General features: G+C 42.8%; 1 protein-coding gene across 1 annotated transcript in view; it reads left to right on the top strand.

The window, feature by feature from the left end:
* The window catches only part of PARD3B (par-3 family cell polarity regulator beta), a 1,280,476-nt gene extending 1,259,896 nt beyond the window's left edge, over nt 1–20,580 (top strand). Inside the window, exon 23 of the mRNA XM_001365888.4 lies at nt 14,615–20,580. Within this exon, the coding sequence (XP_001365925.2) occupies nt 14,615–14,951 (337 nt within the window). The 3' untranslated portion in view covers nt 14,952–20,580. The remainder of the gene's footprint in view (nt 1–14,614) is intronic.
* Nucleotides 20,581–21,136: the final 556 nt, after the last annotated feature.

Raw genomic sequence — 21,136 nt, 5'->3', positions numbered from 1 at the left:
AATGAAATGCTTTGTAAAGTAATCAGTCTCCTATCTCTTGAAGCCCTCAGTTAAATTCCAGATAACCACCTTTGGGAAGTGTTATGGAAGAGATTTTTGCCTAGATATAGACAACAATGGCCCCCAAATCCCTTTTATTTCTTCGATTCTGAATGGCTCTCCTCCCCCCATTTTTGTTGTTACTCTGCACCAAGTCCCAGTGTAGAGGAGATAGCAAATGAAAAGGAAATTAAAATGTATATAATTTAGATGTAAGCCGTGGATCAAGTGCCAGCCCTGGAGTCAGAGGACTTGATTTCAAATCCAGCCTCAGATAGCTGTGTAACCCTGGGCAAGTTGTTTTAACTAACCCTGTTTGACTCAGTTTCCTTATCTCTAAAAATAATAATAATAAGCTGGTGAAGGAAATGGCAAACTACTCTACTATCTTTGCCAAGAAAACCTCAAATGGGTTCACAAAGAGTTGGAAACATCCAAAACTACTGAGCAACAATAACAAAATATATAGGGATATATTTGGAACATGTCATATAACCCCCTTCGTTTAGAGATGAGGAAGCTGAGACCCAGAAGTCTTCAATGGTTCCCCCAGTCATACCTTTATACCTCCCGTATTTATTTGCTTTCATAGAGTCAAAAACCATTCACCCTCCTCAAGCCCACTCTCCAACTTTTGCTATTTATTACAGCATCTTTTTAAACATACCTCTTGATCTTAGTGTGAAATCTAATGATCATTCACCCCCGTCCTTCCCAAACCGGTGACTTCTTTCCCAATCTTTCTCCTGCTTTCTGCCTTCTCTTCTTTAATTCAACTCAATAGACATTTATTAATCACCTACTATATTATGAAGAAGATTTAAAGAAAACACAGCCTTTGCCTTTGAGTTCAGTCTGGTGGAGCAGAATGCTCTATGAATAATACATGCATAAATAACTAGAATGTAAAATGGAACCTGACAAGTGCAGAAAAGAGGTACCTTCCAGGCACCAACAGAAGAGGTCATCTCAGCTTCTACCCACCTTCCTGTCTCACTTGCCAGATGTTCCCTTTCCTGCATCCACATGGGGTTGTTCCCATTCATGAAATTCCCTCTCCCTCACTCTCTCTGTCTAGTCCACCCTCTCCCTCAGGAAATTGCCTTTGGCCAAACAGCAGCTGGAGATGGCTATTTCCCCAGTGAAACCTAATCTTGCCTAAGTCTTGGATCCTTATGACCAGCAGGATGGCTCAAGCCCTCCTTAATTTTTGCCTGGCTTGTTGCAAGCCGCCTTCCTTCCCTCATTTCCCTTTCTTCCAGGCTATTGCTCCCTGTCAAGGGGAATCTTCTTAAAGCACAAATCAGGTTGTGCCTCCTCTCTTCTCACATCTGAGGAGTAGGTTCCCATTGTCCAACACATAGTCACTGCTCCTTAGCTGGCTTTCAGACCCTCTACCCTAGGTCTCTGCGTAGCTTTCCAGCCTTTTGTTGCATTGACTATTCCATGCTCTTGTCAAACTGGACTTAAAAAGGCATTCTTCTCTCCCCAAGTCTTTTGTATTCTTATATTAATATCCTAATAGGATATGACAGTGTTCATTAAAGTTCAAAACCTCCGATCCACCTATGGAAGTTGTGACCACAGGGTATTGTGTACAGTGAGCCATCACTAGAGTGTGGCCAGGACCAGGGCAGTGGATTTCTATAATGAAGCACTTTTGTTCTCATATTTACATTTACATTACATACATGTAATTTACATTACATATTTACATTTACAAGAATATCTGTACAGCTTCATGGGAGCTGATTCCATTTAATGCCAGACCCTTGTACTTAGGTCTACAAATGAAAACCAAAACTTGACTGCTTATGGTTGTATTCCTTTCTTCTTTCTCTTATTCTCTCGTATTGTAATAATTAAAAATAATAATATTTCTACTACCCAGAGATATATATTTTAATAATTTTATTAGGAAGGGTAGACAATCATTGCTAAGTAACCTGACCGTGTGATAGCTATCTAACCTGTTTCTTACTAATTCCCCCTCACCTCCTGGTCTCTCTCTTCTCCTTAAGTTTCTCTCCTCGTCTTCTCCTCGGTCTCCCCTAATTCTGCCCCAAACCTTAACTTTTATTGATGTACAGAACATACACCGACGCAACTGTGGTATGTCAGGAATGTTTGATAGACAGGTAAAGTTACTCAGGAAGGGGAGGGGATGAGCTTCCTTGACACAAATATCAAGCATGGTTCAGATAGAAAGCTTAATGATTCTGGAGTCAGAAGATCTAGGTGTAGTCCAGGCTGACCCTTATACCTGTGTCACCTTAGATAAGGTATGCAAGCTCTCTGGACTTCAGTTCCTTCATGTTCAGAGTGATACGGTTGATCTCTGAGGTCTGAGAGATCTTCTAACTCCAAATCTGTGATTTATGTGATTTCTTCTCATTTCCAGGATGATACGGCTTTCAAGTCCCATCACAAATTTTAGCTTCCCTGGTGAAGCCATTTCTGATCTAATTAGATATGATTCTTCCCTTCTCTAAACAACCTCAATACTTTGAAAGAATCTTTGAAAGAACAAGATAAGTGAAATGCTTTGCAGTCCATAATTATGTGCATTTCAACAGTCAAGTCAACAGGCATTTGTGAAGCTTGTACTGTGTGCCAGACACTGTTAGCATCTCTCTCACAACATCACCGTCCACCTTGTGTCCCTGTCATCTGTCCAACTACTAGACTGTAGGTTCCTCGAAGGCAGGAATAATCATAATCCTCTTTTTATCTTCTCCTAGCACCTCCCACAGAACCTTGCATGTGGCAGAGCTACAACTTGGACAAACTTTTCACATATTAGTTTATTTCTTGATTTGATGTGATCGCATTCAAACGTGGACCAGTTTCTTTTGCATGTGGCAGAAAATAGCCCAATCTGAGGCAGACAAAGACCCAAATGAGTCAGAAGCTACAGCAACAACAGAACCCCCATGTTCTGGGCAGCCCCGATTCCAGTCCTGTGGCTCAGCACAGAAGGAGATTCTCAGAGACCACACAACCTAACCAAGCATAGACAGGATAACAGCAAATAGAGATGTTGGTTGACTTGGCTACAACTTCCTCAAATGAGATCATATTTAAAAAGCATACAATGGGTACTTGATAAATTCAAATATTCACTTTCTTTCCCCCCCCCCCTGGAAGTGCCATAGTGGTACATCTCTCAGAAGGATCAATTAAATCTCAAGAACAGTTTTATTGCTTTTGTTGGATCAGCTACAAAGCAGCTAGGTTGCCCAGTGGATAGAGTACCAAGTCTGGAATCAAGAAGACTCATCTTCCTGAGTTCAGATCCAGCCTCAGACATTTTCGTGTCTGTCTGACCCTGGGCAAGTCACTTAACCCTGCTTGCCTCCATTTCCTTATCTGTAAAATGAACTGGAAAAGGAAATGGCAAGCCATTTCAATATCTTGGCCAAACAAACCCCAAATAGTGTCATAAAGAGTCACACAGAACTAAAAACAAAAGAATAATAGAATCATAGCGCTAAAACTAGAATGTCCGGAGACTACCTAGTCTTACCCCTTACTTTGTAGATGAGGAAACTAACACCCAGGGAGATAGTTTGCCCAGAGGAAGGATAGGAATCCAATTCCTCTGACTCCAAAGGCAATGTCTCCCATAGTTCCAAGTTGCCTTCTTTTAGAGTAAAATTAGTTTATGAGATAGAGATCTTCAAGACTTGTTTTTAGTAATAAACCTTGTCCCTCCCACACTTTGCCACCTTGTTATGGGACCCTTGACAGAATTCTCCACTGCATTGCTGCATTTGTTACCAAAAAACATTCTGTGTCCTGCAGGACTTAAAGTAAACTCACAACACCAAGTTCTAAGTTTCATCTTCCAGCCATACATACGTGCACTGCTCACTCAGACTGCTTACATTGATTTTGATTCAAGTATTACAGCAGCAAGAATTAGTTGATAATTAAATTTTTCCCATATCTTAATAAAGTATGAAGTTTGCTTTCTTCTGTACTTTTAAAGCAGCAGTATTTAAAAGTCATACTGTGCTACTTATATTTAGGGTACAAGAATTGTAATGGTATAATACTGAAGACAATTTTGTCCAATAAAAATTTGATTATGAAATCATTTGGAGGAATTAAGGGTTAGAGGTGGACATCTTATCATAAGCATTTTTTATCCATTTTTCTAGGAAAAAATATTTTAAAAGCCAAAATTTTGAATTTACCAAGAGAGGAAAAGTGACTGCAAGGAGTGAAATTATGTGGGAGCAGAGTGGATCAATTATCTAGCCACCCACTAATTTGATGAAATTAATGGATGTGAAGGAATAGTAATAGAGACAATGATGTATGGAGGTTTTTGATTGGTTGTATTTACAGTTGGTAAAAAAAAAAGGGGGGGGGGAACTGAGTGGCTCACACCTGGAATGACCTAGAGTATAAAGGTTGTGAGACTGGGAGTGGCCCAGTAGGGGGTGCTATAAAAAATAACAGCCCTTTCATATCTCCAGATGAAAAGAACTCTCTGATACTTGTGCTGTGTGAAGAATAAGGAAAAATAAGAAAGAATAGGAAGCAATGCTACCAGAACTCATACCCTCAAAATCATGAACCATGGTAGCCTCAGAAATAAACCAGGAACTCTCCAATGACCGGGGAATGAAATAACCAAGAATTTAAATAATTAGACCCTCCCCCAGGCAAATTAAAATTTTTTTCTAATTGTCAAATGACATGTACCTTTTCATTTATAGTCCTTCTGATTAAAACCCCAGGACATTTGTAAAGCCAACAGTAGGCATATCCAACTGGATTCGTGTGTGTGTGTGTGTGTGTGTGTGTGTGTGTGTGTGTGTGTGTGCGCGCGCGCGCTTGTGTGTGTGTGTGTGTGTGTGTGTGTGTGTAGCCCTGGGCCCGTTCTGAGAACTCTCCTCCTTTACATTAACTCTGATTCATTAAATCCTATGGCATCTCTTTCCTGTAATCCTCTCTCCCATATGAAGAAGATTTTAGGAAATACTCCCGCTGTCTAATAATATAAAAGAGTCTTAGTGGGCTGCTCAAATGGTGCCCATGACTGGCATTTCTCTTCCCTCCAACCCCTTTTGTTAATAGCAAAATCAATATCAGGCCTCTTAGGTGTGTGTTTGTGGGTGTTGCAACCCCCGAACAGGAGCAAAAATGTGATATGGATTTGGCAACTAGTCTCCTCAAATAGATTCACACCCCCCACTTCCAATTGCTCTGTAATTGTCACAGCTTTTTAAATTCCAAAGAAATGTTGTGAAAGAATATCTGAAAATGGTCACATCTGCGACTGAACTTTATCCCCACTCAAATCTTCCACCCACTGCCAGGACCCCCTCCTCATAATACAAAGGGAAATCAGAGTGGTGAAAGTTGGAAATTTTTCCAGTCTTCTGTAACACAGGTCATCAAATGATCATTATATTTTATAGTTCAGTAAAGTCTATAGAAGTTGAAGCTATGTAATATACATTGCAGAGTGTTCTCCTAATCCTGGCCAACCGCATTCGTGCCTGGACCAGGGGATAAAGGCCTGGTAACTGGAAACCTGACACTGTAGGAATTCCAAACACAGTCCTCAAACTAAAAACAGCCCTCTCTCTCTGCCCATGGTATGCTCTACTTGAGAGCCTGGGATTGTATTAGTTTACATTATCTGATTTTTTTAGCTGTGCATTGTTTAGAAAAGAATGGGGGGGGGGGGGGGAAGCACCTATACCAGCTCAAGCCCTAAAGAATCTATGGGTGGTATATTGGTGGTGGAGGTGATGTTGTAAGCTTGGTTGAAAGATGCAGCCCCTCACACAGACGGCATCAACGGTTTCAGGCCTTTTGGCTGCCCACCACTTACTTCTGCCCCAGATTTGGTTCTCAAAAACTATATGCCTCCCCACCATTTTTTATCTTACTTTTAAAAAAATGGTTAAGAGTTTGTTTGATTTTTGCCTCATTTCTTTCTGTGTACACAAAGTGCTTTATAAGACTCCAAAGAGCTCCAATCTGCCACTGAAGAGTTTTATAAGTAATGACTTTAATGCTTTGTGCTGGGAAGGAAAATATCTGCCTCTCCTTTTACTTTTCAATCGGTGCTCACCTTTTAACTCTCTCTGAACTTCCTCCACTCCGTCTCTTTTCCCTTCATCATTGCTCACCTCCATCCCTTTAAAAGAGAAACTTATTGAGATACCCAGGATGTATCTAGGGCCACCAGGCATCCCTGAAGCCTTTGGAGAATTAGAGAGACTTATTGCGTCTCTGAATTCAGAACTTTGACACCAGCACCTGGTTGCCATCATGGAAGCCTTATGTTAGAACTTGCGAGATTCTTGTCTTTTACTCTGTATTTGCTAAACTAAGTTAAATGACCGCACTTGCCACAAAAATGATGAAAAGAGTAATACAGTATGATCATAAAATTATATTCTTGAATGGCTACAGCTTCTCTGTAACTGATCACATTATACCCAGCTCATTCTGATTAATCTGTGGAATCAGTCTGGCACCATTTTCCCAAGTGCTTCTTAGAATGTCAGCAATCATAGGACTTAAACGATCATATTTGGGCTCTTCTCATCTTGTCTATCCTCTCTCCAACTCATCTGCCACACAGGACCCCAAGCATAATTTTGAGTATGTCCCTGCCTTGTCACAAACCTCCACTGGATCCAACCCCCTCCTTTTAGAAAGGAGGTCAGCAAGGTCCAGAGAAGTGGATCCCAAGTGCCTCTGAGGTGAAATACAAACTCCTCTTTTTGACATTGAAAGCCTTTTATAGTCTGGCTCCAAACTACCTTTCCAGACTTATTACCCTTTCCTCTCTCACTTACTTTTTGGTCCCAGTCAAACTGGCCTCCTTGCTGTTTCTTATATACAACATTCCATCTCCATTCTCCAGACCTTTGTACTCCATCCCTGACGTCCACTCCTCCCTCACCTCTGTCTCTTAGTCAGTGATCATTGACCGACTGACTAGAGGACATTTCCAACCAGCCGTCTAGTAAACATCTCAAATTCGGTGTGTCTAAGACAGTAAAAAATATTGATCTACCCACCTACCCCTCAAATACAATTCTCATCCCAACTTCCATCCTTCCAGTCACCCAAGTTCCCCAACCCTAGAAAATCCACAGCTCTTTACTCTTCCCCAATACCTGTATCTACACTATTGGGTCTATTTCCACAATGTCTCTCCCCTATTTCCTTTTCTTTGCACTCATACAGGCACCAGTCTTGTTCAGGCATTCATCCCCTCTTTTCCTGACTATTACAAAAGCCTCCTGTGTTGTTTATCTCCATCTAGTCTCTTCTCTCTCCAACCCATCCTCCACATGGCTGTCAGAATGGTATTCAGTAAAGCATGGATCTGAGTATATCGCTCCCTTGCTCAGTGAATGCCAGTGGCTCCCTATGGTCTCTTGGATCAAATGCAAACTCCCCTTTTGGTCACTTAAAGTCCTTCACAATCTGGCTTCAGCCTGCCTTCCTTGACTCATCACTCCTTACTCTTCTCAGTGACTTTACAGTTCAGCCAAATGGGATCTGCTTGCTGTTTCTCCCGTATCCATCACTTGGCCCAGGCTTTTCTCAGGGTCTGAAATCCACCCTCTCTTTCCCCTTGCTTCTTATAATGCCTCCCTTCTTCAGAGCTTACACTAGGGCCACCTCCTAAATGAGTTCCAGTCTGGTTCCCCTAGTTGCTACAGTGTCTCTTCCAACCCAAAATTACCTTGCTTTAATGTGCCTGGTTTTTTTTTTTTATTTCTTTATATTTGTACATGTTGTTCATCCTATAATAGGTGTAGTCCTTGAGGGCAAGAACTGTTCCATTTTTGCCTTTCTATCCTTAGAAACTTCAATTAGTGCTTTAAAAATGCTTGTTGATTGAGTGATTGATCCTCCTATCTATTGGAAAGGGGTTGAGTCCTTAGGCATATTATTTTCAAGAAAACAAACTTTTTTTTCTCTTTTCATAAATTATTATGGTATCCTTGTGAGATTTTAAATGGAATGGGTAGGGTTATTTTTGCTATTTTGAAAAAATAATAACATGCACAAATAGAACTCATAATGTCACATGAAAAATGAGATGTCTTAAAATAGTGATGCATTCCCTATTTGAATGGTTGTTTTAATCAAAATCTCCAGAGGAGGTTGCCCCTGGATTTCTCACTGTAGGTACAGTGAATGCAGCAGTCTCCATGATTGGTATTTTTGATGTCCCAGAATGGTGTTGGTTTTTATGTTTATCCACAAATGTAAGGTTCCAGACCAATAAAGAAACCATTGAAAAGAAAGGTCAAGTGAGCAGGTCTATCACTTTATCACCCCCTTCTCCTTTCTTTATCTTTTGGCAGTCTTATAATTATTAAGGGCAGAGTTTTCTTTATTCTTCCTATACATAAACATTGCTCTTAAAAGAAAAGATTAAGAATACAAATCCAGTATACTCGAAGGTGATCAGGGATAAAAAAAAAGGCCCCATATATACCAAAATATGAGTATTATCAGCATTATTTGTGATAATAAAGAACTGAAAACAAAGTAAATATCTGTTGATTGGGGAATGCCCAAGCCACTTATGGTATATGAATGTGTTGTAATTTTAATTACTGCATCATAAGAAACTCTGAGCATGATGTATACAGAGAAACATGGAAAGTCTTATATGAACATCACAATGCAAAGTGAAAGAGGACCAGGAAAACAATCTATTTGATGACTTCAAGAAACTAAATGGAAGATCAACAAATAAAAAACAGTGAAAACTAAATGCGATTCAAATATAAAAATCAAGTTTCACCCTAAATAGAGTTCTAAGATGACTAGCACCTCCCTCTGTGCCTTTTGCAGAAGTAGGGACCATAGATATGATAGAGAATATAAAGCAGATTTTAAAAAATATGTGCATTGCTTAGTTTTATGGCACTTTTTTCTCTCTCTTTTCATACTTTATTGAAAATATAGTGGAGACAGGGAAGGCTATCTACTTCCACAAAAAGAACTTTTGGAGTCGGATGAATGCAGATCCAAGTATACTATCTTTCACATAGTGCATTTCTGGTTTTATTTTGGGGTTTCGGTTATGGATGAGTGTGCTCTTACAACAATGACCAATATGAAAGTGTGTTTTGCATGCTAATTAAAATAAAAAATTTAAAAATACAGTGGGAAATACAGATGATACAAAGCTACAAAGATTGATAGAAATTATTTTTTTCAAAAGAACGATAACATGGCCAAACAATTCAGAGTTTCTTTCACTTAGGGGAAAAAAAAGTATCTGGTAGGTTAAAGAAAAAATGTCTGTAGGAAGTTTCCAAGAAAGAAGGCACTATGAATATCAGCGACCCCAAAAGGAGAAATATTCAGTATCTCTCACACTCTTTGAAACATTAACTTGTGTGTTTTCATAGGCCAGCATATTGTTTTTCTTCTCTCCCCAAAAGATAACTGTTATGATGGATTTTACAGAATAATGTGGTTTCCATTATTTTTGTTCTTGACAAAGAACAGCCACCTCACTCTTGGTTTCTGCCACATGTAAGCACAAGTTCCAGTCATAAAGTTTCCCCTCAAAGGAAACTAGGAATGGGATCATGAAATCATCTTGGGCTCTGCCCTATCTGCCCATAGAAAAATGAAACCTCACTTTTCCCTTCTGCGAAAGTTGGACCCTTGTCTCAACAATGAGGTGTGTGAGAAGAGATACCAATTGTCTTCAGCGCCTGTAGTAAGAGTCCTGATTGTATCTCTGAGGGTGGCTTCCGCCCCTTCAGCACTTCGTCTGGCTTGTCTCACCAAAAAAACAACCTGGAGTGCCTGTCTTTTATAATGTGCTGTTTTAACAGAGAAGAGTCTCGAGGGAGAGAACAGGACCCTAAAAGTCCAAGGCCTGGAATTCCTCCTTTCTCTCTTTCCATTTTAAACAGGAAACATTCACACTAAGAGACTCCAGAGGGAGGGTTGGTTGTATGTTCATTTGGAGGCAGATAATGTTTGTGAGTTGCGTATGTCAGTGATTTACCCTGTGGGCTTAAAGCGAGTGCAGGAAAACCACATGTTTCACTTCATGCAGAGAAAGCTCTTCAGGGGAGTTAGGGAGGAAACACAGGTTAAGGCCTTAGTTTTTTTCTAAGTGTTTTGGAAATCTCCAGAACGGACAAAAAGAAAAATTGGAGCCAGTAAAGGAAAGACTCAAATTCTAAGATGAAAGATGTCACGGATACTGAAAACATTCTCAAATAAAAGAGCTTTCCAGCAGAAAAGAGATGAAATAGCAATCCCGTTTCCCTCAGACCAAAAGCGACAGATGAGATATTTGAGCCTTTTATGCCAAAGGAGGTAGGATGCCCGTAGTATTAGGGAATAAAACTTAACTGAAAAGACAACTCCTCTAGGTGACCTTTTCTGGCAGTCACAACCTTTCCCCTCAGATGTCACATAGCATTTCGTTTTATAGTCCTCTAAATGAAGAAGTTCTCCTTGTTTATGTCAGGGCGCCTTTGGCAGTATAGTGAAACTTTGTTGGCCCCTGTTCGGAATAATTCCTTAAATTTATAATGTAAAGAAATGCCCATTTTTAGTTAAAGATGAATAAAAATAGAGATTATTTTTCCCTTTGAAGTTCATGGCCCTGCTGAAATCTCTCTTCTCAAATGGCAAGAACTCTTGTTGGAATATGATTTTGTATTGTCACTGTTTAATATAATCCATCAAGAAAGTTTCAGTCAAGTAGATTTTTAGAATAACTTTTATGAGAATAAGATTTTATTCTAAAAATCTACTAACCTAAAACTTTCTTGATGGATTTAGATCTAGAAGCCTTATAACTCTCTCATTTTAAAGATGAGCACCATACCACAATACAGTGAAATATTTATATTGCAGTTATCTCTATGCAGTGCCTTATACCTCTGCTGGCAACTAAGTAATCAATGGTTATGTGTGTTAGTTAAAAAGTTAGAAAGCCCTGAGTTCCAATCTAGTCTCATTTACTTGTGACTTGTGTGATAAATAGATAGATAGGGATAGATGGTATATAGATAGAGGTAGATGACAAGCATTGGTGATATGTAGATGGATATGGATAGGAGATAGATGATAGACACTGATGATAAGTAGATAGGGATGGACAAGGGATAAATATGGGTAGGAGACATGAAGATATAGACAGACATTGATGATATGGAGAGATGGATTGATGGATGGATAAATAGACATTGATGATATGGAGAGAGAGCTTGATATAAATGGGTGAAAGGCTATTGATATGTAGAGATGGACTGATAAATGGATAGAAAGACCCTTGTGATATGGAGAGATGGCTAGATGAATGGATAGATATATATGTTGTGGCAAGAATGCTGCATTTGGAGACAAGTCCTGGGTTCAAGTCCTGAGTCTGCCACTTAGCTGCTGCAAAACTTTGGACAAGTCACTTTCAGCTCTCTAAGCTAAGCCTGTTTTCTCAGTGGTCTGGTACAGATCATATAACTTCCATGCCCTACTTCACAGGGTTCTTCTGAGGATCAAATGAGTTAATGCAGATGATGTAGATAAGATACTTTGTAAAGTGCTATGTAAATGTCAGCTAGATGACTGCTAGATAGAGCTCTGGATCTGGAGTAAGGAAGACCCAAATTCAAATCCAACCTCAGACCATTCATTACTAACCATGTGACGACCCTGGAGCCAGGTCACTTAATCTCAGTCTGGTTCAGTTTTCCCACCTGTAAAATGGCAATGATAATAACTACCCCTCCCAGGATTGTTGTAAGGATAAACTGAGACAGTATTTATAAAGTGCTTTGCAAACCGTTGAGCTATTTTATTTTTATTACCTGTTTTCATAAGCATTTAAAAATAAACCAACACAAAGATTTCACTAAAGAGTAATTAATACCTGTTATAGTTAATATAGGAGTGGCCATGTTGCCTGGTGTGTAAAGGGCCAGGCTTCAAGTCAAGAATGCCTAGGTTTGGGCAAAGTGGTGTGGCAGTTAGACAGCCATTTTGAAGTCAGGATGATCAGAATTCCAAACATCTACCTGTGTGACCCTGGGCAAGTCATTTATCCTCTTCTGCCTTAATTTCTCCATAAGTAAAAGTGAAGGGGTTAAATTCAATGACTCTTAAGGTCCTTTTCAGCTTTAACCCATGAGCCTCTGGAATCCTAGTTATGAGGAATGGGCCAGTCACTGAAGGGCTCAGTGGCCCGAGGCACCTCCCTACCTCTATGTTTTAGAGCTGACTTGCCGGGCTGCATTGGTGGAGGGAGTTCCCACCCCAGGAGTTCGCATGCCTGAAATGACAGCCCTGAACCAAACGTTTAATGAATATAAAAGAGTTGACTTTGGTTTGCCCACAAGAGTCCCAAATTCAATGGGACACGGCAGGAGCATCACTCACGATGAAGCCTGGTAGAAGGAAGACAGAGGAAGGCAGGAAGGGCTTCCCGGCACCTTTGTGGAGCTCCCCCCAGGCTCCCGTGCGGCTTGTCACAGGCCCCCAGCTTGTCCAGTCCTCCTTGATTCAGGAAACTGGAGAGCTGTTTTACCAGCAGCCTCCACAAGCTCTGGGGTGGTTTCTTCCCCGTGTCTGGCAGCTGGTTGACTTCGCCCCAGCTACTGTCTCCTCCATCCCAGGCATTCCTCCCCGGAGCCGCAGCCGCAGCCTTCGGGAGGGCCGAAGTTCAGAGCTTGTCAGCTGATGTGTTGAAGTGGCTGTTTTTGTTTTCTTAAAAGAAAAGGGGAGGGGCGGCGGCAGGTGGGAAGGAGCGGGGAGGTGCGAAGCTCTGCGCACAGAAGCTTTCTGGGATTGGCAAAGCTGCAAACGGAGCTCATCTGTTTATCCCCGGGCTAGATAAGATGCCGTCATCTGCACATTGTTTAAAGACTTTCTGCTCCTGTTAGCGCAAATGGGATAGAAGGGGAAAGCTGGGTAGCAGTGCAGGAGGAAGGAGCGCGGGGTGTAAGCTCTCTTGCCCCGTATCCTTTGGCTGGTCTGCACATCTCCGGCCATGCGGGGAACCTGCAGCTGGTTTAGTAGTGCAGTAAGTAGGGGGCAGCCAGGTGGTACAGTGGATGGAGCACCAGGCCTGGAGTCAGGAGGACCTGGGTTCAAATCTTCCTTAGCTTGTGACCCTGGGCAAGTCACTGAACCGTGTTTGCCTTGCCCCTGCCTTTCTGCCTTAGAGTCGTCCCTAGGATGGAAGGTAAGGGCTTTTAAAAAAGTAGCAATACGTATTCCTGTCTGCAATGAAATGTGGCGATGCCTCTTACCCCAAAGCTGTGCTTTTCTTGTTATTGATTTCTGCTCTGTTCTGATTGGGCCCTTCCTTTCCAGGGCCATAGAGTCCTAAGGAAACAGGAGCCCCAGGGGCAGGCGGAGTGGGCCAGCAATGGCTTCCACGGCGCTGGCGCCCGCCCATGACCAACGTCAAATGTAGAAAAGGAATAGAGGCCGACAGACAGCGTCTCCTTTCATGGATTCCCTTCACTGACGGGCTTCTAGGAATATTTAGAAAAATAAATCTAAAATATAACGTAGCAATGTTTGTGTTTGAGAAGGAAGAAACCCAGAGGGAAGGACTGAAGAGGCTGCAAACCAAGGGCAACCTTTATCTGTGGAGTTCTGAGTGATACTGAAGGCTGTAGGGAGGACCCTAGTCCAGGCAGGGCGGGACAGGGTTCACATCCTAGGCAGATACTTACTAGCTCAATGACTTCTAAGCCATGAGACCTCAGACTAGTCACTAGCCTCATTCCGTCTCTTCACCCATAAAATGGAAATAATAGGAGCACCCCCTCAACAGTGTTACCAAAGGGAGCAGCGGAGGGCAGCGAAGTGGCGGGGGATAGAATGCCAGGCCTGAGTCAGGAAGACTTCTAGGGTCAGATCTGGCCTCAGACACTCACTGTTTGACCCTGGGCAAGTCCCTTAACCCTGTTGGCCTCAGTTTCCTCATCTGTAAAATGACTGGGAAGGAAACGTCACACCTCTCCAGTATCTTTGCCAAGAAACAACCAACCCACCGTTACATACAACTACAAAGACTTCACAGAATGTCAAACTGCTGCACAAGGTCAGCTATTAGCAGCATCACAGAATTTAGACTTGGGAGAAAGCTACCCGTTCATTCTACCTAGAGTTTCTCAACCTAGGAGCTGGAGACCACGAGGAATTAAGAGATCCATTTCAAGGAGTTCATAAACTGGGGTGGGAAAAATAATTATATCTCTATTTCCACAGAATGCATTTCCCTCGTGATCTTGGGCCTTTTGTGCATTTTGAGACGTGCAGGGGCCTCGGCAAAGTGCCGAGAGGTCCAAGCAACAAAAAGAACCTCTAAGGAAGTCTAACTACCCCCATTTACAGACGGGGAAACTGAGACCTCGTGAGGCTGAGTGACTCATCGGAGATGGCTTATGTAATAGAGAACCCAGTCCGAATGGGAGCTTCTAACAAGAACTGGGCTGTGGAGGGCGGGGTGTCTGTCTCCAGCCCCTCGGAGAGTTCTTTGGGCCCCTCGGAGCCAGGGTGGATTTTCTAACGAGTGTCTGTGTTTTCTCTCTAGGCGAGGACCTACAGATCCAACAGATTACCTAACGGGACCCCCGCGGCTCATTTACAAGGAAAGGGAACTTCCTTATTACCCAGGGGTGCAGCCCCTCCATCCTCCCAAAGGAAGCTATCCCCCGACCCAGGAGCTGCGTTATCCTCAGTACTACCCAGCCCCGCCAGCCTCACACCACAAAGGACCCTACCGGCACGACGTCCCACCGTCCCCGCCTCAGCACCCCAGGGTGCCGGCCTATCACGAGCTAGGCACCACAGGGCAGCGGGCGGCCAGCCACGAACAGTACCCCTATCGGGACCCCCGGCAGAAGAACCCCATGACCGCAGCCGTGTAGGGGTCCCACTACGGTCAGCACAGCCTCATGCAAAAGGACTAAGGAAGGGCCTCATTTTCCCCTCTCGGACCCTCCAAGTCTTCTTGGCTATAAAATTATCCATGAACTGGAATCATTCTTTCTGCCGCAGGTACAGATTAGGTTCTTCTCGCTGAGGAAATCACTTAAGGCCAATCAGAGGGGAAAGGAAGGTATAATATGTCGGACCGCACATTAAAATGCTTTTAAACCAGTTACTCGGGGCAGAAGTGGCCGCTGAAAAGTAAAGAACCTCGTTAGGCACACTAAGTGGAATGTCCCAGGGCTAGAGAATATGCACCGCGGGAGCTCCTGTGCCCTAGCACCCCCACACACACAGCCACATGACCACGGCTCCCTAGGGATCCTCCTCCCTTTGGGGCGGAGCAGACGGCAGCCTTTTTATAATCAGAAAGCCAGGATCTGGGCCGGGCTCTCTGCGAGGCTACAAATTGCTATTATTTTAGCAACGGTAGGAAAAAAGTGAGAAGACCCCCACGAAGGGGGCCCTCAGTCAGAGAAAGGCGGCCTTTTTTCTCTCTCTCCAATCGGTCAGGGTCCCAGCACCCACCACCCGGCGTACACTGCGCCTGCCAGCCGCGCCTCGCTGCTTTCCCGTAAAAAATGGGAAAGGTAGAAATTCAACAAAGGACTCGAGGAATGGTGAGAATCTGTGAGAGGCTGGTATTTCAAGGCCCCATCAATCATCGGGAAAGGAGCGGGGTCTTGTCACATGTAGCCTTAAGCTACGTTCCACAAGGGCACGCTTATTCCCTTTGTGCCAGCAGGAGGGCAGGCATGGCCCTGGTCCTTCCCCCCTTCCTTTCCGCCTTTCCCTGGCCACGGTGTCCAAGAGGCCCTGCCTCTCAGAAGCACTCCCACGTGTCCGACCTGTAATTATTGAGCTGCTGTTTCTATTTTAGGGCTCCCACTTCTATAGCTGGTCCTCAGTTGGGAAGGAAGAGAGCCCTCTTGTTGAGCCTCCCAGGATTCAGTGCCCCGGAGGTGCCAATTAAGTAATAAGTGCCAAACAATCCCCATTTGCACTGCAAGGAGCTAAATGCCAACCCCAGCTGGGAGGAGCCTTCTTGGGTCTTTAAAACAAAATGGCCCCGGGGCACAGTGGACAAACTGTATGTGTTCATTAAGGCTGGGCTCTGATGTTGATTTGCTTTGGTTTTGACTTTGTGGGTGTGTTAAGTAACAGAGGGGGCAGGGAAGCAGGAAAATGCAACTTTGAAAAATAAATCTAAAATATAACGTAGGAATTTTTGTGTTTGAGAAGGAAGAAAACCAGAGGGAAGGATTGAAGAGGCTGCAAACCAAGGGCAACCTTTATCTGTGGTATTCTGAGTGATGACTGAAGGCTGTAGGGAGGACCCTAGTTCAGGCAGGGTTGGACAGGACCAGAGATTTAGAACTGAATACTTGTTCCCTGTTTCTATTCCTCAGTTTCCTTAAGAACAAACATGTTTCTTAGTCTCCTAATTGTCATGAAAGATCAAGAGAAATCCTTTGTTAGAGCCATTTATAAAATGAAGAGTCTGAAACTCAGAGAGGAAAAAGTGACAAAGGTCACACAGGTCAGAGATATCCAAGTCAGGATTTGAACACAAATCTGGTACCAAATCCCAGACTCTTTGTATTCTAAAACTCAGACTTGGGTTCCAGCATCACACAACCAGCTTGTTTGGTAACAATAAATGGCAGAGCAGGGATCTTAAGGCTTTAAAAATATTTTTTTTAATCTTCCAAAGGCTTTAAGATGGATAAATCACTTGCAATTCCTTTGAACTCCATGACCATTTCCCACTTATGTGAATGGACTATTCAAAGATTGTAACCAGACCTAAATGAGAAAGCAAACAAAGGACTGTTTGAGGAACGTTCAAAACCTAGAGGCAGGACAGTTTGTCTAGATCTGGGCCTCTTAAAAAGAAATGCTTTAAGGCTCTTCAGACTGCTTCCTTATTCTCTCAAAAACAAATCTTGGGGTCACCTTCAGCCATTGTCCTTGTTTAGAATGGAGAAGATGAACAGGATTTATGAAATTGCAATGTTATTGAACCCTTAGGATCTATTATTCCAGCTTAATATTTCCCTAGTCCCATGTATCTAGGATCTCAGTGATAGAAGTATTTAGTCCATCCATGGAGATCAAAATCCATCTTCATTGTCTGGTCCATGCTCCCCCAGACTTACTCTGCAGGGCATGCATCAACCCAACATAACAGAGGCCTTCCTTTCCATCTTTTTTTTTATTTGGTAGGTATCAAGATGGCACCTGAGCAGTCCATAATCCATGACTCTACCCTAGCCCACTACCTTTTCCAATTAAATGTTTCCACCATAATATCATTTATAACAATTAAATAAAATTGAGTTCCATCTCTAAGAAGTGATAACAGACTGCTGGTTTGGGAGAAGAAGCCATTTTGGGTGACAGAAGGAGCATTGAAATAGGAGTTAGAAAGACCAGGATCAGCTACTGCCTGTGTGACCTTAAGCATGTCACTTAACCAAGGGATCCTAGGATCCCCCATGTAGAACCGGAAGGGAACTAAGTTCAGGGCCACCATTGAGTCCAACTTGCTCATTTTACAGGTGGAAAAACAAGCTAAGAGAGATTTCCATTTCCTCTTCTGTAAAAGGAGGCATCTGACTGGACTCAATGGTGTCTAAGGTCCCCTCCCTACTATAGATTTTAATCGGATTTACAGAGGAAGCGGGACACGTTGGGGGATCCCTCTCAAATATTCTTCACTACAACTTCCTGCTGGAGACAGACCAACCAGGTCGCTGCTTTTTCAATGTCTCCACCTCATGGTCCCATTCTAGAACTGTGTAGGATCAGAACCTCATTTGAAGCCCTCAGTGGGAACCAGCTTAAGGGATCCAGTGTGGTTTTTGCCACATTCTAATACAGAAGTATCTGATTCCCTCAGAAGTCCCAGGTCTTCCCACCTGTGATTATTTGGTGCCTATTTCTACTCGTAACCTCACTGGGGATTCACCTGAGTCTCAAAAGGATTGCTCCGAGGTGCTGGTTCAGCGCTTGCTTGCAGAATGCCGGGAAGTACACTAGGTTAAAGGTTGGACAGGTAGGGATCTCCTGAAATAGAGCATGAGGTCTTACCCTCGGGCTTAATAAATCTCACAGATGAAAAAGACCAAGTGAGGGGAAATGGCCCTTGCGATGGGGTCCTTAGAAATGAGCTCTTTGACTCCTTCCTTCAGTGCCCCCAATCTCTGCTTAGCTCTTACGGGCTCAAAGCCAACAGTTTCAGCTTATTGGTAAAGGATATGACCACAGAGGGCAGCCACGTGAGGTTAAGTAGTCTATGATGAGGGAGAGGCATGACCTTAATAGAAAGAAAGTCCTCATTTTCACATTCCTACTTGGAATCCCAGCATGGACTCCACCTATTGCACACAGACTGGGTCTGCGTTTCTCTGGAGAAGGCTTTTTGTACTGTGTACACTGTCAATAAAAATGTGGTAACCTCAGGGAGGCAGCCAGTGGCGGAAGGTCCACTTAAAGTGAGTGAAAAATAAATTAAGATAGTTCCCTTTGCTCCTTTGAAATATAACCCACGTCCCATTCGCCCCGGCTGGCAAGGAACTAATATTGTATGTTTGTGACAGTGCCTTTATCAAGGCAGGCAACAATTAGAAACAGCTCAGAACACAAGGGAGGGCTTAATAAATCACCACGCACTATATCCCTTCTCAGGGCACCATAGCACCATTTACAGACCTCATCTACAGTATTTAAGAAGAACACAGTCTAACTAGCAGGGGGTGGAAAACAAACTTCCACTTTATTTATGGCCTTTGAAAAACTCAATCAGTAGTCTCCACATAGCTCAGAACTCTAATAACCCCCCTGGAATGCCATGGCTGGTGCCACTTAGGGAAGAGCCATCAAACAAAACCCTTCCTTGCTGCTAATCTGAACCCAATAGGTCACCGAGGACTTGAAATGATGGTTTTGCCTTCAGTTGGTAGACATTTTTACAGACCCCTATTTTCCTCCTGTGTTTGAAGGAATAGGTAAAAAGGGTAATATCTAGGAATAGATCATCAGAGTTAGAGTGGTAGAAAAATTCTGCCCTCCATTAGAAGCAGAAGAAAGAAATATCTCATCAATTCATGGGACCTTTGGGCTGGCTGCTGGGCAATTGCTCTTGGAATAAGGTGTAGGACGGGGGCCGGTTGTACCTTTCCACAGCATCAAATCTGAGAATTGAAACTAGATCAGAGAAGGTTATATAAACAATTCATGTATTGGGGGCCAGCCCTGAGATGAAAAAACATGACTTCAGACAAGTCATTAGATAACAGGTTCTTTTTTTCCCCTTTATTCATTTTATTGGGTAATGATAAGATGCCTAGAGAAACTAAGTGAACTGCCAGAGCTAGTAAGTGTTTTCCAACCCAGGTTTTCCTAACTGCAAATCTGGATTTCTATCTCCTTCCTACCCAAGAGAGTGAGGCTCACGTGGGGTGTTGGATACAGAGGACTGGGTTTGGAATAAGGAGGATTTGGATTCACATTCTGTCTCTTTCACATCCTGACTGGGTAACAAACCATGGCCAAGCCACTGACCTGCTAGCTACTTCAAGCCTACAAATTTTAGATCTATTGTCAGTCTGCATCAGATAAATTAGGGTTTCTACACCGATATTTCCCCATGGAGAGGAAAACACAAGTCTGAACCAACATGAAAAGCCAGCATCTTTTCCTTTTCCCATAAGTTATTCCAAGTTACAAGTTGATCTGGATTCTGGAGGATTTTGAAGGAAAAAAATATCCCTGATAGGTCTGATATATCTTGAACCATTGGGACTCCAAATATGGCTCCTTTCAAATTGGTACTGGACTGGAGTGACTTGTCTCCTACTTTCTGAGACTACAAGCCTCACTGTGGCCACATTTGGTGCCATTACCATGGGAAGACCCATTAATAGAAATAACCAAAGATGCTATTTCTCAGCACTCCTCACCTGTGTCAGCCTGGGAAGGAATAACAGCCCAATGATGGTGAACAAGCTGTAGTGACTTGGAGACAGACGTCCTTGCAGTGAACAAAGTGAAACTTTGGGAAGACCTAAATCGGTCCCACATCATGCCTGCAGCCAGGTCTTTTAAGAAGACCATTTTTTCTCACCCACGTCCTTAAATCATCAAAACATCCCACAAGGGCTGATTTTTTCTAAGGTAAAGTAGAGAGCCCTGATGTTGGGGGAGTTAATGGCCCCTGATTACACTTCTAGCCTATACCCCTGATTGCAGTGATTCGAGAAAGTATTCTCACTCAGTCTATACTAAATGGAGTGCCGTTTACTATCAGAACATAAAAACAAAACCTGTTGTTTATAAACTACTTTTTCTAGTACTTCCTGTGATTTTATACCAAATCTGTTCAAAAGTTCTAAAGAAAAATTTTGTGAAATCATATTTTGGAATATGAGGGATGGAAGTCTTTGCTAAATTTGAAAGATTGTTCTTTTTTGTACCACAGAAGGCATTTGGAATTTTTGTTTCATATGACTATATAAATTGTACTTGTTTTATTTTGCATTAAAGTAAAGCTTTTCAGAGTTTAAACAGTATTGTATAAAGGAGTTCATTTCCACTCGCCATCACTTTTGGTCATAAAGCCTGAACGAGGCTGACTTGGACCTGTTCCTGGATGAGGAGTCGTCGTCTTTCCTTAAGGATGCTGATACTGTCCTGGACGTGAACGGTGTTAACTCAGAATGGGCCGAGCCGATTCCAGCTTTAAACAGAAAGTGGTCCAGAAGGCTTGCAAATGGAGTTGGTGATGCATTATTTAGAGTGGAGAGGAAAACCTAGCATAGAGAAAATGCCTTTCTTACAACTTACTAAGATGGATACACTTGCAGCGGCAAATGATTAATATTATTATTACTGGGTTTGGGGCAAATGTTTCACAAGCACAGGCACGATTTTCCCTACCTCAGATTAACTCCAAGAGGCAAAAATACAAGAGGAATAAAAGGAAATGTCCAGCGATAATCTCAAGGCAGTTAGTGAACAATGCTGGAGGACTAAGAGTGTTCCCATGGCACAGGGGACACAGGCCCCCTGGCACTCTGTAACCCATCTTTTTTCTTTTTAGCCGTACGCCCCCTTTGGGTCG

The sequence above is a fragment of the Monodelphis domestica genome, chromosome 8, assembly GCF_027887165.1.
Source record: "Monodelphis domestica isolate mMonDom1 chromosome 8, mMonDom1.pri, whole genome shotgun sequence".
NCBI lineage: Eukaryota > Metazoa > Chordata > Mammalia > Didelphimorphia > Didelphidae > Monodelphis > Monodelphis domestica.
The sequence above is the reverse complement of the archived record's forward strand: the minus strand, read 5'-3'. Positions and strand labels throughout refer to the sequence as shown.